We start from the raw sequence: 18,428 nt of genomic DNA on the forward strand, positions 1-18,428 counted from the left end.
ATCCGTCACGGGGCGGAAGGGGATGGAAGAGGGTGGCTATGGGGACGGAGAAAGGGGTCCACGATTAACGAGACAAAGAACTCGAAGTATAAGAAATTCAGCACAGAATTCAAATCGCGCCCATCGCGTCGAGTGTAATTGCAGTCCACTTCTATTCCCTTCTTCTTCTTCCCTCTCTCTCTCTCTCTTTCTCTCTCTTTGGCACCCTCCTGCAATTGTCGCAAATTTCAATAAACGCGGAACAAGCCAATGCACAAGTCTCCATGCGATTCTGCAGCCTGGAAAAACTTGATTCTGCGACACTTGGAGGCGGGAGGAATCAGACTCAACGAAGCGTTGACACTTACCGAAGATCGAAAAGATCGAACAAACGCATCGACGGTTGATAAATGATCTTCGACAAGACGAGAAATAATTCGAATTCACTCGATATGCAGGCTATCGTAAGTAATATTTGAAATCGTGTCATTGTTACTCTTACAGTAAAATGTTTACTAAAAACGTGTCCGAAACACGTGTATTTTAAATTGTGAAATCGTTCCTATTACAGGCACGGGTTACAGTTGATATAAAAGTCTGAAAAAAATTGCGAACTGTTTTTGAATTATTTAAAGTTGATTTGGTGGGATGATCCGGAATAAATTCGTCGACATTCTAAATGAGGACCACCCTAATGGACCTCCGTCTATGCAAGTACCGAAAGTACGTTTTTAGGGTCGACGTGCCATCACCGACATTGCAACTCATACGACGCTCAGTGCTCGTCGGTGTCGAAATTATAGGATCATTAGCCTTGTCCAATGTCGCAGTAAATCAATGACCGGATACGGATACGCGGGGCGATAAATTGGGAGTATAAAAGTACAAACTGTGCCGGGCAAAGCACCCCGAATGACGTGATTGATGGTCCGTCTAGTCGGCTCGAATTATACCTATAACCTTCGCCTTAAAGACGTTATCTCCGACATTTCTCCGGTTACCAAGGGGGCAATGTACACGAGATCCGTGATGCTGCTGCCGCGTCTTTCTCGTGTCAGCAATTTCGTTCGAACATGTAACAAAAGGTGCAGCGAGAACATTTTTCGCAACGAGATAAGTTCACGCAGCTGCTGTTCACGTTTCTGCTGATGTCGCTGACGGGACTTCTCATTTTACTGTTATGCTTAAAGACAGCTTCGAGATGCATATTAATCCTTCGGAAGTACGCGGTTACGCAAGAATGGAAAACGAGGTCTACGATAGAATAGTTAAGAAAGTTGGTGAATCTTGCGAATCTAGGCCGTGATAACAAATTATTCAATTTGATTCGGGACTTATTTTATTCAAGAGTATGTGGATCAATATTCATTTACACAATTTTTCACTAGAATCGGTTAATAGAAATCATTGATCTTGACAACAACGTCAACCATTTTCTCGGTGATATGTCTTACAACCCCAACTGTATCTCAACAACTATTAAACTGATTGAATTGAAATTTCAAGACAGTAATCTTGAATCGTCGTATAATTTGTGTGAAAAATCGAATTTCCAGAAATACTGTTTTCAAATTTAACGCAAATCGGTTGAGCCATTTTTGCCATGTCACAGGCACCGCAAAACATGTCACCGAGTGAAATGGTTGACATTATTGTGATTAAGAAATGATACTCATTAATCAATTTCAATTTAAAGAAACGTATGCACGAAGCGCTCTCTAAGTTGTATTATCGGATAAGACAAACTCTGATCGGATTCAATAATTGGTCACGTCGTTTTAGTTATTCACAAAACTCCCGGAACATTTTTCAAGTCGTCTACTCGTGCAAGTATTCTCTTAGAAGAACTTTTAGATTGCCCTGTTTTTTGCCTGCGGATTCCTCGCTCGCTTGTGGCTGGCGAATTTTCCGCCTGTCGGACCAGGAGGGATGGAGTGAAACACCTTTTCGCGATTCTCGACGACACCGCGGACGCCATTCGCCTCCGGCTAAACACCGCATCCCCCATTTCGCTTCACTCCGAGCCATTGACTCCGGTATAAACCTCAACGCAACTGAACGTCGACAGCCGGAAGACCGCGACTCTCTTCAGGAGAGGAAAAAATTATAACCGTTTTCCAGTGCTGCTTGGGAAGCTATTTTCCACCCCATCAGGGCTGAAACCTGTAATGGAAAAAATAATAATCGGTATTTTTTTTTTTAATCAGTTTAATTGCTTCTGCACAGCGAGTGCGATAATTGTCTTTTTGCGGATATTCCGGTGGTGAGAATACCTCGGATATCGACTCAAGTTTCGAGAAATCAATATTGAGATTTATCATCAGAGAAGGTCAAAATTTCTAATGGTTACAGTTTTTAATAGCTTCAACTCCGAACGATCACGTTTCATGATTGAATTTTTTTATGGTTCAAAACAACTTACGATTCGAAATTGTTTAGAAAACTGTTGCACAAGACGTTATGGAACCATAAAAATAGCACAAAACTTGGAAAATTTTATTGGTTTGCAATTTTCAAAACTTCAGAGCTTTACGTACACGGAAATTCGCGCGTTCGGAATTTCGAATATTCGGAGCGTTGGCCATTTGGGTAATAAAATTATCAGTATAATTTCCGAGTGTTCAAAATTTCAACCCACACCGAGATAAATTTCATTTGTTATAGTAAAAATTCAGTAAAACAGGCATCGTTAAAAAAACTGCTTCAATATTGTTGGAATTACGAAAAACGAGATACGCGTAAACATTTTGCGCTATTACCGATCGTTTTTTCAGTATGTGAGGTTTACTCTACTTTTTTTCGTCAAATAAAGCTTGAACGTCAATTTATTCTTGCACAAGCATTAAATTCTCACAACAGTTACAAGAAAATCTAGTAACAGTGATCGTGATGAGAAAGAATAGTAACGGATACTAAACTTTCCGGTAACAGCTACAAAACTAATTTATATTTTCTACCTAGAACCATATTTTTCGATTGTGGTAAAAAATGAAAATAGTTAAGGACTGAGCGGTAACCGGAAATAAAAATTTCTCTCAGTGCACACTCTCAGCTGATGATCTTTCGTCACTCAAAGGAAAACTTGACTGCAAATTAGGTCCAGTGAGAGTCTCGCGAAATCCGCAAGCGAATTGCGGAAACGACGATGTTATTCTCCTGGGAAGTAAAACGTACATTCAGTTTCTCTTGAGAGAACGGTAAACAGTTGTTGAAATATCCCGAACAGTGTTTACCCCGAAATTTGTGCAAATACTTTTAAGCAAAAGCTTTCTATTTCCGAAGTAAATTCTACCCCGGAATGCCTTCGTCAAACATTTTCGATCGCGGTACCGCCGAAAGCTCTTTCGCATGGAATTCTGGGACGCGATGACGTTCGCAGTCGGAATCACCCCCGCACAAACCACCCGAGAGCCACTGCGTGCTCACATCGTACAAGCCCAGTCTCAGCAAATCACTCTGGCCTCATCAAGTTGAATGCAAAAGCAATTACTTAAATGCACACGCAAACTGGAAGAACCGCGCTACTCCGCTACGAAGTTAGCGACACAATAAAGAGGGCGATGTTGCACTCGGAATGAGCGGCTCAGAGGTAAATCCGCACGGTATTAACGAAGAGTAAATAACGTGCTAGATAGTTTGTTTCGAACAAAAGTTAGATTTTCTTAATGGTACTCCGATCCCTCTCATTTTTTTTCTTTATCTTTTCTTTCTTTTTTTTTTTTTTTCTTCACACGCACACCCCTTTTTTATTCTAACGCACAGAAATTCAAAGGACACGATGGAAAACTAATTTTGTTCCCCTCGCTTGGTTGGCGCATGAAAAAATAATGTTTTTAACACACTGGGTCGAAAAATTTCAAGAAAAAACAAAGATGATGCTGTAGAAAGAAAACAAGCTCGAAAAACAATTTTTCGTCTTTCGGGAAAACTTTCGAAAACTTTCGAAAATAATAGGACTTGGCAGGGAAGTGAAAAAGTTTTTGTAAAAAAAATGGAAAATAAGAAAATTAGTTGAATTATTTACAGAAAGTAATTGAGAAGGAAAAGTATAAGTTTGTGGATGAAATATCAAGAATCGATTAATTTCCGGTAGAATTGCAAGTTCAAATTAAAATGGACATGGCAATTTTTCAATTCCATTATTTGATTGTTCCAGATTATTCGATAAGTCCCAAATTTTTTTATCGAGCTTTTCCTAGATCATCGCGGGAGTTTGTCGAACAGACCGACGTTTGGACGAAAATTTTCTAAGAACGTGTTTTTCGGATTGTACAGGTACGAAAACGTAAAGATCCGTTGAAATTAGAAAAAGTGATTTTCGACCGAAATCAATCCTTTCCTCGTATCGCCGAAGGTGATGATAAGTGAAGAATAGAGCTCGAGAGATCTCCTCACCAGTTTAAGTGAAAAGGGTTGTGGATTTACAGCGAGAGCGTGATCGGTACAAAGATCGAGCGAAAAGTTAATTACTATTCGCGTTTGTCTGACGGATGTAAAATAGGCGCGTCCTTCCGCATGCAGATTTCGCGACATGCATCAGACATCAATGCCGCCTGCTGATTGTCCTTTGGAAAATGCGTTAAGAGTGAATGAACGAGTGAGATTTATGCAGGCATTAGCATTTAGCAATTAGTAACGAATTGCTCCTCGCTATGTGGTTAACCGGTCGCGTTTCGTGCTTTTCCCCCCTTGACAATTCACGGGGGAAAAATTACGTGCTTTTCAAACGCACTTCGTATCGATATTTTCGCGTGAAAAATTAAGATCGTTCGTGAAATTTATCGTTTCCAATTAGATCGAAGCATCAAGTTTGGAGTTCAACCGTCAATTTCTTTGCCTCTTTTATCTAACATTATTCAATTTCTTCTCTTCGTTTTATTTTTCTCTTTTTTTTTTTTTTCTCTTTTAAGGACATTTTGCAATTAGCGCCGAGTGTTTTCATATTTTTAATTGCGTTTCATCGATGCACGTCGCAAGTCTCTCGGCAGCAGACACGGCTTCGTAATTGAGTGGCTTCGCACTTTGCATCGCTGTAGAATTGACGGTCTTTCGTATGTATAAACCGTGACGGAACCTGGTAATGGAAATATTTCTCTGATACAGTGTTCTGAAAAAATATAGAATGCACCGGGAATTGCGATCGGAATTTTAGTCGATTGCAATTTTTATTCTCCACAAACTTCTGGATGAGAAAAAGTTCAAGGCTGTCAGATCTGAGAGTTAACGTAACGAACTGTGGTCGTATCTGTAAATTTAAATGTCGCAAATTTTCACCGTGAGAAAACCAAATGTATTTTTTTCATCAGGACAAGAGAGAATTGTAATTTTTTACTTGGAAATCGAACGAATGATTACATTTTATTAACATACCTTTCAAATGATTTCTATTCATCTCTGTTTGAGATTTCATGGTTTTCAGTCTACCAAGTGATTCCCATTTATTTCAAACATCTTCCGAGCTTTCTAGGCAATTTCAGTCACTTCCGAATTAGGCCAAACCAAACGCGATCACAAAACAGGACTGGAAATCATGCGGAACTCTGGGAAATCATTAAAAATCGCTGGAAATCACTGGGTTAATTAGAAATCAATGAAATCACTTGGTAAGAAAGAAGTCCGTGTAATGTCAATGAACAGAATCGGTTTGTCGCTCATGCCAAGATTTAAAAAAACGATTTAAATTATCGCGCGATTCTTTCACCGCTGTCATGTGATTTCACGTGATTCGCAATGATTTCCACACATTTCGTCAACATATCTTGATCGGTTTCCGTTTATTTCAAAGAATATTTATGCACTAATGAAAGTTCACAATTTCATCTTCACCAGTAAAATTTTTAACCCCCTTGAGACATTAATCCACGTATAGTTGGTGAATGCCGAATTGGTGCAATGCGGGCAACCGTCGTCCGGTCGGTTTTCTAGTCAGGCATTTAACGCTGCGTGTAACAGGCAACGACGGTTAAACTACACCTATATATTATCAACCGAAACGAGGTAGGAGATCAGCCCTCCCGCTTGTTTGGCCAGCCTAAATGGGAAGTTGCCGTGCAATATTCGGTCGGATTATTTATTCATTAATTCTCATCACTGACTTAGTGCGTTAGAGGTGGTCGTATGAGAATCTCCATCGAAACTTTTACCATGCTTACAACTTCCTGACCGGAACAACCGCATGGCTTCGATTCCGCACGCCGTTGATCGAGTGTCGCTTTTATGATCGATGGAAAGCTCGTTTTTCCATCATTTCTATCACCCTCGACTATTTCCAAACGTTGCAATATATCGCAGAATTTTTCACAATCCCCAGTCTCGTGGTTTATACCATCAACAAATGGGTAACGTGCTATCTCAAATGGCAATAAAAAATAATGTGCGATAACCCGTGCGATCAATTGAATCGCGACCACAGCTTTGCTCTGCGGTGCAAATTATGTTATTGTTGGAACGGGCCGGCGAATGTGCGATAACATTGATCGGGGAATTCTTGGATGGAGAAATGATTCTTGCAATAATTCCGGTCGCCGTGTTATGGCGAGACTTGTGTCAAAGTTTATCGAGAGAAATCTGCACTATGAACAGTTCAACGAATACATTGCATTTCATACAATTATTCGTTGAAGCGACATCTTTCCTTTTATACGAATCGAGAAAAGAGCGTGAATTCATTGATAGGAGAATAGAAAAGTTTTAACACGCTGATTATCGTTGGCTTGAGTTCTTGTAAATTTGTTTAATTCACAGGGTACTTACTCTGCATCTGATTTTACCGATTTTAACATAAATGAAATATTTATCCGGTCAAGTTTATCGTCAGCTCGTTGAAACGCCCCCAATGCTCATCTAATCCGGCGGGGGGTTGAGGTTTGCAAATAAATGCGAGAGTAAAAAAGTTTCGGGAGGAGGAGGTGCCACCGAATTAATCATGACAAAAGGCGAGCACTGCGAGCTTTCAGCCCTTGGGGTGTCAGGATTTTAGCATAATTTCAAGTCAATACCGCCTAATTTCAATAACAAAACAAACGCAATATGGATGCAAATCAGCTCCGTGTTGTATGTGTGTGTACCTGTACACACTGTGTTCGAAATTCTTTTTATATTGTATACCATTGCGTGCAGCCAGTGAGGTACTGCGAAGTAAAAAAAGACGAGAAAAAAGTAAGCGCCACTGATCGCGGAAATAAAAGCGATAAATATATATAACATCTTTCATCGAGAAATGTCATCACCGATGTGTTTTTAAGATTCATCCTCGCTCTCTATTCATCATCTTGCATCCTCTTCTATAATTATTCTTGAGATTGAATACTTTATTCATTCTCGATCTCCGTGCGGTTTATAATAATCCACTGTTAGCCAGTGACGAATAAATTGGAAGGATAACAGTTACGAAATAATTATTGATATGCGGACGTGAATATCGGTATTAAACTTACACACTTGTCTTCTGCATGTAATTATGGTTTTTTTTTATACAGCTGTATCCACTCTATATACAGTATGTACTCACAAATACTAGCAAAGGTATGTGTCAACGAATCAAACACTGTATAATCAGCACTCGTACGAGTCAAAACAACTTTCTTCTCAAAAAGATGTACCGTAGAAAATCTACCCGTCATTCATTGGTAAGGAAATCAGAGATCCTGCAGTTTCATATCCACCGTATCAAACCGAATGTAGTCAGACTATTTACCATCAATACGCAGTCCAAATAATTCCACAACATCTCGGAGTATTGCTGATACTGTGGGTCATACCATGAGTTTTCGTGGATGCACATCAGGAGACCCCTAATTATAGGCAATTCGGGGAACAAGTCCACTCTGACCATTTCCTGAGTTTCGCATTGCCCCGTGCTAACAAATGAACAACGGAGTAGTTCCGAAAGGATCTTATACGACACATGAACAAAAACATACAAGTTGGAATAACACGAGAGAAGATGATTATTGCAATCAATATGGGAGTAAAATTTCTCTCATACCCAATCGTACGGATCTAAAGCGTTTTCCTGACATGCCCCTTATTATACGCAACTGGATAAACTGTCGCCTAGTTTAAGGTCCCGCTCAAGATCTTTCAGACAGAATTGTAGTCCGCCTAATTGTGGGCAACCTGAGAAACACACGATTACATTTGCCGACGACGCCGCTAGATGGAGCCACGAATCAGTAGTTAAAATGTAAGTAGCCCGCCACATATGTCGGAGCAGCAATTTCACGAAACCGTTTCGGCAAAGGTGGCGTGGTAGTTGCGTACAACAAGGGGTTAGTGAGAAACCTGCAGTACGTATTGCTGTACCGATTGCCGATAAGAAATGGCTTTTACAAAAGGTGAATAAATATTTCAATTGTCTTGCGTTGGTCAGATTCAAAGTTTTGAGACTTTTCACATATAATACGTGACAGCAGAAAAACCAGGAATGATTTTGTACGGTCTGTGATGTTATTGTGATTTACGCGTTTACGTACAATATAATTTTACACCAAATGCGTTTGAATCAAGCGTCGTACATTTACTCACCAATATAAGAATCAATCTACGATTTGATTACGGAGAACTGCCTCAGAATCGAAAATTCGCATCGATTCACAATTGTACCGTCACACGGAATTTTCCATTTAAAAAATTTTTTTCTCATTGAAATTTTATGAGAAGACAAATTGTAGAAACAAAAGTCAGGCCATCGTGCATTTGAAACCGTGATTATGTTATTTTTTACTGCGATAATAACCGCTTCCCGTTGAACAGGAAGGTGACGTTGTCGCGTGAACAGGAATAAAACTGTAGTTCACGTATATAATGATTCGAATTCAAGGATGTTGTATGGAATAATGATTTCAATTTAAATACTAGAAGGAATCAACGAAGTTTTATATTCGAGTAGTTGAAGTGAAGTTCCCAGATACTTGTTATCGCATGAATACCTGATAATTATTGATATTTTTGAAAAACGAGAAGACGGCGGTATTAGTCGGTCTTATTTGAGAGGAAGATACATGGTCTTGTACATTGTATCTATTTGCGAAAATTTGTCACCATTACTGAGATCGCGGCGGACAATTATTACCATATATTAGTGTTTAAAATATTATCGAGTAATTCTAATCATACGCGCGAGTTATTCGCTATTCGAAAACGACATTCATTTCAGTGTAATTTCCTAGTGCGTTAAATGCCAGAACATCAGATTATTCCTCAAATCTATAAAGTTCAATAACGTAAATTCTCTACATTGTACTTCACGACGATCTGTTATCGTTCTCTTTGTTATCTTTCTTTCTCGCGTTTGTGGTGAAAACCCACGAGTTTGCGTCATTGGAAAAAACGCGACGCCTCGCAAAGACTTCCGTTTCATTACCGGATGAAATCTGGGCGAGTCCTACCGCAGGAAAGAGAGGGGGGGTGTGCTTATCGCAATAATGTGTTCGTCCGAACGTAGCCTTCTCCTTCATTCGGTCTCATTGTCGGACTTGTTCTCGTGACGGCTACAACTTCTAGTTTTCATGCTGAGCAAGATACTTGATTGAGTTTTATTAAACTTGCAAAAATCTATGGGATTTTTCTTTTTTTTTTGAGAACGCACGTGACAACTGATCGCCGATCGAACAGATTGACAGTTTACTGGACTCGCTGAACCGAGTGGCGTTCATTTCCAAGCGTACGACAGAGGCAGGGGAATTTCACGTGGTATGTATTTCTGGTAATTCTGTTTCTCAGGCGCATATTGAGCGGGCTGTTTGTAATTTCACAGCGACGATTGAAAAGCTTTATGCGTATTCATCTTCACGCATTAATTAAGAGTAAAATACGCTTCACTTTCTTGAGATTCCAGCCTGGCTAGCCTATCCAGGTTTCACATAACATAGTATATTATTTAAAATGGGAATAAAAGGTAAATGTATTCCCGCGGGCAGAAATCACCCCAAGGAATAATTGAATTTTATTCCTGAGTTATATACGTAGGAGTTCATTTCCGACTCAACTCTGGCCACGTTATTGACTTCAAAAGAAAAGAAACGAAAATCGAACTAACGAATTCAAGTTGAAACGGGTTATTACTCTATTGTAAGAAATATTCCGTTAAACGGAAAGACAAACTTATTTTCAGAGATACCAGGATCAGACTACAAACAAAATTTGTTGCAGATCGCAATATCTAGAAGTACCATCAGTTTGTTTGCTTTCCTTAAAGTTTATTACAATTTTTATCGTTTATTTACTCTAAGAAAGGGGTTTACTTATCTTTTTTTTGATTTAGGGGAGACCGGGGCTTTAAGCAACACTTTTTACAAGAAATGAAATTTCGCACAATGTATAAATACGAATTCGTCCCTAATTGATGCGGCGTTAGGTTTACTATCAAATATTAATTCTGCGACAGAACTAATTGGATATCGAAAATCGTTCTTGAGGTATGCATTTTTTTCAAACTTTAACAGGCTGTCAAATCTTACCCCGGTCTGGGGCAAGAAGTTGCGGCCCCGGGGTAGATTGTTGCATATTTTTTTTTTCTGTGGCTCAAGAGGAAGTTGACCCTGTTCTTTACCTTCACAATATAACGCAACAATTGTGATTATGAATAGTAATCCTTATTTAATAACAGCATTGAACACTTGAGAATTCGAGAAAACGATGCTCAATTCAATCAAAAACAAATCATTTCCTTCGTTTTACTCTTGAATCAAAAAGATAATCGAGTTTTATCAGGACAGAGTTTCTTTTTATTTCATTTTTTACTACAAGAATCGATCTCAAACAATTAATTCGGACAAGAACTTTTTTTTGAAAATCAGTATTAAAAACAAATATATTCGGCATTGTCATCCCATTTTCGAATCATGACAAAAAGATGTGTGTTTCGAGTACCCGATTTAAGAAAAAAAGTTTCTTCGGTTTGAAAAAGTTCATCTTCTTGTAAAGGATATTTCGGATCGCCGCACTTTTACAAAATGGCGGAAAAACGTCGAAAAATTAGAGGTGCTTATTTTGACCCATAAGATCTAAAAAATCTATAGGTCATCAACATGGAAATACCACATTTTGCACCTGTTTCTCAAATTCCTCCGGATTATATGCATCTATTGGGAATTGTTAAGAAATTGATTGATCTTTGGCTGACGAAGAGCCGTCAGTATCGCATAAAGCCAAGTACATTACGAACAATTTCGGAACTGTTGATCCATCTCAGACGCTGTACACCGAAAGAGTTCGCTCGGAGACCAAGAGAATCGAACAGTCATGCTCAGTGGAAAGCAACGGAATTCCGTCAGCTTTTATTTTATACCGGTACATTTGTATTTCGGAAACAATTGAAAGGCGAAATCTATCACAATTTTCTGGCCTCACATGTCGCTATTAGAATACTGTTTAACTTTGAATTATTGCAGTATGTGAATTACGCCGAGAGCTTACTTATAGATTTTATCACATCTTTTGCTAGAATCTATGGACCACAATATTCATCGCGCAACGTGCACACTCTCTCACATTTACCTGACGATGTAAGAAACTTTGGGACTATAAATTCGTTCAGCACGATCCGTTACGAAAATTATATGAAGATTCTCAAAAAATTCGTTCGGAAAGCAGACAGGCCACTCGAGCAATTACACCGTCGTTATACGGAAATGCAAAACTGTTTCATTAGCAAAGAAAAGACTGCGGTTACTGACATTGTAAAAAGAGATGAACATAGTAACGGCCCTCTTGTAGATTCATGTACCAATCCACAGTTCCGGAACATAGTGACTCCAAATTTCACACTCTCTGGAAAACGTCCCAATAACTGCAGCGGTGTTGGCGATCAGATAATATGCATAGAAAATTTTGCCACATCTCCGGACGGCGAATGTCGCATTGTTGGTAGAGCATGGAGCAAAATTGGACCAGTACATAGAAAACCATGTCCTTCAACTTTGGTCGGTATTAACAAAGTTGACCGGTTAGGGCCGTTGAGAAGTTGGCCAGTCAATTCAGTCAAATGTGAATACATGTTGATTCCATATGGAACAGGCAGTACAGCAGCTGTCTCACTTCTGCACTGATGTATATGAAAAGACGGAAAATATTGATGTGTGAGTTTCAGATGCTTCACACAAAAACCTTATTATTTCATTATTTCTGTAATATTCTGGGAACTTTTATCCGTCTTATTGTTAGTACATGTATGTTACGAGCATTACAGCCCTGGGTCTATTTTATCATCGTAATTTTAGTACAGAGTCGTGCTTCTCAATTAGATCGGGAAAGCTTCCGATAAATGTACCTGTCTGTTAGGAAAACCTCAAATCTCAGTGGATCTTGGCAAAAATCTTTTATCCTGGATCTCCCACTTGTGTGGTAAAAATACACTGGGACTGTAGTAGAATGACTTATATAATGAAACACATATATTTGTTACATAATTATCTGTTGATTGTTTTGGTCTTGTATCAGGTGTTGTGCTACACTTTTGAAAGATGGCGATGGACAATGGTGCTGAATCGAACTTATTCTGGGTTGTGTCATTGGAAGACCGGCCGCATTTTGTTATACCAGATATATGGATGTGGCGAAAAAAACGAATGTGTTTGCTTCCAAATGGCGAACAACAAGCGGGAATTGAAACTGAAGCTCGGATGAGAACACCTCCGGGGGAAAATTGGATATCTCGCAAAATAACCGAAACTTATGGACCATATGGTACGTCAAATTAATCGATCATTTGACACTGTTGTGATGTCGACATTACATCATGTATCTGATGTATAAAAATATCACATCTCGCATGCAATTGTATTTTGCGCCTCTTCCTCAAGATCAGAATGTAGTGCCCCTACTATGCACCGACGTCGCCACAATCTTTATAGTTCAAGTTTTTTGTTCCGGTCCTATTCCATGTATATTCCGGTCTTCAACTCATTCTCCTTCTTTGTGCCGATCACGTCACACGTTTACTCAGAAATTGGAAAGAGGAAAAAGAAAGAGAAATGGGAAAAAAGAAACACAGGCATCGCTCGTCGGACGACGAGGATCGAAAGAAACTACGAGATCGAGTCGAATGGCTGGAGAAACAATTCCAAAAGCAAATAGACGGAAACCATGAAGACAAGCGTAGTAAGTATTTGAGATTCTTCGTGAGACTCGATATCGTACGAAAGGGAAAAATGTGTTTCTTTGGTCCAACCATAAACCATAAATGTGTCAGAACGATGTCTGCAACATCGTATGTGTACATAACCCTGTACATTATGCCAGGCGGATTCTGTCTCACGATCGTCCAACGGTCGCGAGTGTGAGATCCGCCGGCCATATACAATATTTCACGTAGCGGTATGCAACCGACTCGTGGAAGCGAATAACCCTAAATTCTATAAACAAGAGACAAATATAAACAAGCCGATTTATTTTGGTTTTGTCCTCTTCTCGCTTTAACAGGCGATAGAAGACGGGGTTCGACACGGAGTCGATCACGGAGTCGATCTCAAAGAAGAGATCGCGATGATTACGTCTCACCAAGGTTACATCGACGGTGAGAGTTACGACGATTATGCAAATCGTCGTGACAAAGATCGTCGCTCTAGGCGTAGTCGCTCCTATCAACGAGAACAAAATCATTCGTACACGGATCCTGCGAGCTGTCGCGACTGCGAAAGACGCAGTGGGACTGAGTTGTCTCTGGATCGCGCAAGAAACTCGAGAAGCGAATCACCAAGAGAACTTTTTGATTCGCAGTCACGCGCGCACTCGACATTTCCCTCGTTCGACCCACAGGAGGGAAACTCCGGCGACAAAACAAACGTCGCTCAACCGAACACTCGAGAGGTCGCGGATACCCCAGTCATTACGACTGGCGCGATTCTTGCCAATGCGAAGCCAGATACGGGAGAGGTGTCAGCCGAGACACAAGAGACCGAATTGGAAGCAGAGGTTTTGGAAGTGTTCGGAGAACGTCTCAGACCGGAACGAGTGCCAGCACCGGCGGTGTACAGTCATCTCGCGACGCTTTGGCTGGAAATTATCGAGAAGGGTCTCCCGGCGGAGGAACGGAAAGGGTTTTTGAAAAAGATTTCGCCTCCGCAGAATTGTGTCTTCGTCGATCCTCCCAAATTGAATTTGGAGGTTAAGGCAGCCTTGGATAGTACAGTCGTAAAAAGAGACGAAAGAATTGTCGAAAAACAAGAAAAGGCCACTGCTTCGCTCGCCGGCGTGGGGAAGGTTATAGATCTGCTGATCAAATCGAATCTTGCGGATAAGAAGCAATATTTAGAACCCCTCAACGGCGTTGCAAAACTCTTGGCGGACCTGCAACACGACTGAACATCGAGCCGGAAGAGTCTAATTCTGAAAAACATCAAGGCACCGTTCAAAGACACGCTGAAAGATTCGTCATCGAGCGACTGGCTGTTTGGGAAAGAACTTAGCGAAAAAATAAAAGCTGTTAAAGTTTTACAGCAATCATCGAAGGATTTAAAACAACCCGCCAAGCAATTGTCGGATCAAGGAAAAAATTCAGAAAACTCGAGGGGCCCGCCTCAACAACACCAGTATCAGCCGAATACTTATCCGAGGGGGGGCGGGTACAAGCAAACTTACAACAAGTACAGTCGCAACAACCGAGGCAACAAGTCCACGTCACGGGGGAGGAATTATCAGCAGAAAGACCGTCAGCCTCTGAAGAAAAGCGATTAAACGAATGTAAATTGGCCGGTCGGTTAGCTTTTTTTAAACGAACCTGGCTCGAAGTAACCTCGGACGAAACCATCCTGAGCTGGGTCACAGGCTATAGAATACCTTTTACATCAAAGGTAGACCAACACACACCACCTGCCGAGCCTCGGTGGTCGGATCAAGAAAGGAAGGTAATGCGAGAACAAATCGTAACGTTGTTGGGGAAAGGCGCGATACAAAAGTGTCAGTCGGAGACCGGACAATTCATCTCAAAAATTTTTCTCGTGCCAAAACCGGATGGTTCTTACCGTTTCATATTGAATTTAAAACAGCTAAACGAATTTACAGCTACGGAGCATTTTCAATTAGAAGACGGAAAAACGGTAAAGCAAATGATAACTCGCGGATGTTTTATGACGAATATTGACTTAAAGTTCGCGTATTATCTAATTCCGATTGCGAAATCTGATCGAAAATTTTTACGGCTTATTTTCGAAGGGAAACTGTATCAATTTACGTGTATGCCCTTCGGGCTGAACAGAGCTCCGTACACGTTTACAAAATTAATTAAGCCGACAGTGTTGCATCTCAGAGAGCGTGGATTACTATCGGTAATATACTTAGACCATCTATTGATTCTGGGGGACTCATATGAGGAATGTTTGAGGAATACTCATATAACAAAACGGTTATTTGAAAAGTAAGGTTTTGTTATTAATGAAAAAAAGAGTCACGTAATTCCCTCGACGAGACGTAAATTTCTCGGGTTCATTTACGATTCCGAAAGATTGGATATCAGGCTTCCGGAAGAAAAAGTTGTCAAGATTGCACAAAATACTGAAAAATTTAGTAGAATGAGCCGCTCTACAATCCGAGAATTTGAGGGATTAATCGGAACACTAGGTTCGTGTTGCTCAGCATTGAGGTACGGATGGGTTCACATGAAAAATTTTGAGCGAGCATAATTCTTGGCTCTCGGGCCGAATCACGGAAATTTTGAGGCGCGCATGTATCTCTCAGACGATTTACAGGTAGATTTTGAGTGGTGGAAAATTCACATTCGCAAAGCAGTGCGTTCTATAACACCACATTAATTATTTAGAATTATTGGCGGCCATGTTTGCCTTAAAATGTTTCGCGCAGAACCTAAAAGACTGCGATATATTATTGAGAATCGATAATACTACCGCGATCGCATATAAGATGGGCGGCATTCAATTTCCAGTCTTGAGTAGGCTAGCAAAAACAATTTGGAAATGGTGCGAGAGAAGAAATATTTACATTTTCGCATCATATATTTCGTCTCGGGACAATTATGAAGCTGCCTTTGAATCGAGACGACTTGAGCCAGAAACAGAATATGCTTTATCGAATTCGGCTTTTGGCGAGATTCAAGATAGATGGGGGGAGCCGGAAATAGATTTATTTGCAACAAGAGCAAATGCGAAATGTAGGCTATATATTTCTTGGTCGCGAGACCCCGACTCAGCTGCGGTGGATGCATTCACGGTAGATTGGAGCCGATGGTTTTGTTACGCATTTCCGCCGTTCGCAATAATTTTACGCGTTTTAAGAAAATTCAGAGACGACCGTGCTAGAGGTATCGTAATTGTACCGTTACGGCCAGCTCAGGTTTGGTTCCCCGTCTTCACTGCCATGTTGGATTGCGAACTAATTTATTTTAAACCGAACGTCAACCTTTCGCGCTCTCTCGATAGACAACCGCACCCGATCTGGAGGAGGATTACCCTGGTGGCAGGACGGCTGTCCGGGAAGCGCTGAAGAGGAGAAGCGTGCCGGAGGAAGCACTTTCTATTATGCTCTCCTCGTTGTCGGATTCATCACTCAGACAATATGACAGCTGTCTAAAAAAGTGGTGGTCGTTGCGCCATGGAGAGGACATAGATCCGTACAAATGTGACACATCACAAATAATAAGATTTTTGTCTGCCGAATTTGTGATGGGCGCTTCTTATGGCACACTGAACAGCTGCCGATCCGCGATTGCGCTGTTGCGGGGACCCAAGTTGGGAGAAGACGCCGGAGTACGGAGACTTTTACCCTCAAGCTGGTTACATTGTTGGCACTAGTCACAGCGCAGCGTATGCAGACACTCGCGTCAATCGATATTCGGAATAAAGAAAAATCAACGGGGTTGATCGAAATTAAAATTCCGGCGCGGTTAGAGACTTCGAAAATAAACAGAGTACAGCCAGTTTTGAGCATCCCTTTTTATATCGAGAATAAACGTATTTGCGCAGCATCGGTGCTGGAAACGTACTTGAATGAGACGAAAGACTTACGAGGAAAGGAAACTCGACTGTTTGTAGCTCTAAAAAAACCACACAAGGGGGTATCGACCCAGACATTGAGCAGATGGATAAAAAAGACCCTTATGGAAAGCGGGATAGATACAGACGTATTTGATGCTTACAGCACTCGTCATGCGTCGACTTCGTCCGCGAAAAAGAGTGGGGTCAAAATAGACGCTACTAGAAAAGCCGCCGGCTGGACAGAACGTTCGGGGACCTTCGCTAGGTTCTACGACCGTCGTGTTGTAGGGAGTAAAGGCATGTTTGCGAAAGCGATTTTGGATAGAAGCATTGTATAATACGTTTGGAAAATAAATATATAAGGATATCGAATTTCTGAGTCATGGAATATCTGCCGTAACGAACTTTAAATAACTACGTTCTGATCTCTTCGGAAGAGGCGCTTCATACAATTAAGATCGAACTTCACTTACAGGTAAATTCGTTTGATCCCATAATTTCATTGGCATCAAGGAACAGTTCACATTATATCAAGTTAAGCAAACGTCCACCTGCTATTAACATTATTATTTTATTTCTATTCTTACTCTGTCCGGTTTTGAATCAGAATATCATAATAATATCAGAATAATTTCTTATGTGACATATTTTTCAAGTAGCCTGATCTACCTATATTCTCAACTCATAATATCGAATATACAAACATCACCTAGGAATTTATCTTGATAGCAGTGTTTTTTTCTTAGTTCTGTGTAAGTCAATTCTAATTTCAATTTATTTGAAAGAATTCCATCACAGTAAATCTGATTATGTTGACTAACAAGTAGATCATCGGTAATTACAAAAAAGTGATCTGAAATCATACATAAATATAAAGAATTGATTTTCAATTTATTTAAGGAGTGTTTGAATTTGTTACAGGGACGTATGATCAAGCTATGGGTGAGTGTGAGCACCTGGGGGAAAACTCTGACTCGGACACTGAAGATGAAAGGAATTCCGTATTAGGGAGCACAAGCCATGAACCAAATGTAGCTGTAGAGAATCCGGAAAGAGTACGCTCGCCGATCCCAGCTTCGACGTCCCCAATAACAAGTATTAATGAGAGTGATGATAGCATAAGGTCGACTCCGCGAACACAAGATCCCGTGGCATCTGAAAGCAATGGTAAATCATTCATTATTATTACTCATTTTTAAGTAATTGGAGATCAGGAGAAAACTTTTGAGTACCTTCCATGGTCATTTTCTATGGAATTCAACCCACCTCATGAACAGTGATCGAGATGGGTATTTCTGAAGACCCGTATGAATAGAAAAAATTGAATATAGTCTTGTAACATGAATGAAGCAGTCAATTCTTGAGTTTCTGTGCAGGCTTGGTTTTTCTGTTTAAGTTTAGATAAAAACGTCTTTTAAATAGGGTAACTCAGCGCACGACGGACCCCCTGATCCGCTAATTATTGTTTGTCGCTTTTGAGTATCGGTTGCAAGTTATTTTAATCTACCTCCAACAAATTCA

General features: G+C 40.4%; 2 protein-coding genes across 2 annotated transcripts in view; both read left to right on the forward strand.

Moving 5' to 3' along the window:
* Positions 1-8,707: 8,707 nt before the first annotated feature.
* LOC124213529 (uncharacterized) overlaps positions 8,708-18,428 on the forward strand; it is a 34,871-nt gene continuing 25,150 nt past the window's right edge. Inside the window, exon 1 of the mRNA XM_069134046.1 lies at positions 8,708-9,672. The gene's annotated coding sequence lies outside the window, so the exon portion shown is untranslated. The remainder of the gene's footprint in view (positions 9,673-18,428) is intronic.
* Positions 12,676-14,418, forward strand: LOC124213531 (uncharacterized). Its single transcript, XM_046614906.2, has 2 exons — positions 12,676-13,080; positions 13,402-14,418. The coding sequence occupies exons 1-2, from the start codon at positions 13,066-13,068 to the stop codon at positions 14,281-14,283; spliced, it is 897 nt and encodes a 298-aa protein (XP_046470862.1). The 5' UTR covers positions 12,676-13,065; the 3' UTR covers positions 14,284-14,418.

This window comes from Neodiprion pinetum, chromosome 3 (assembly GCF_021155775.2).
Source record: "Neodiprion pinetum isolate iyNeoPine1 chromosome 3, iyNeoPine1.2, whole genome shotgun sequence".
NCBI classification, from domain to species: Eukaryota; Metazoa; Arthropoda; class Insecta; order Hymenoptera; family Diprionidae; genus Neodiprion; species Neodiprion pinetum.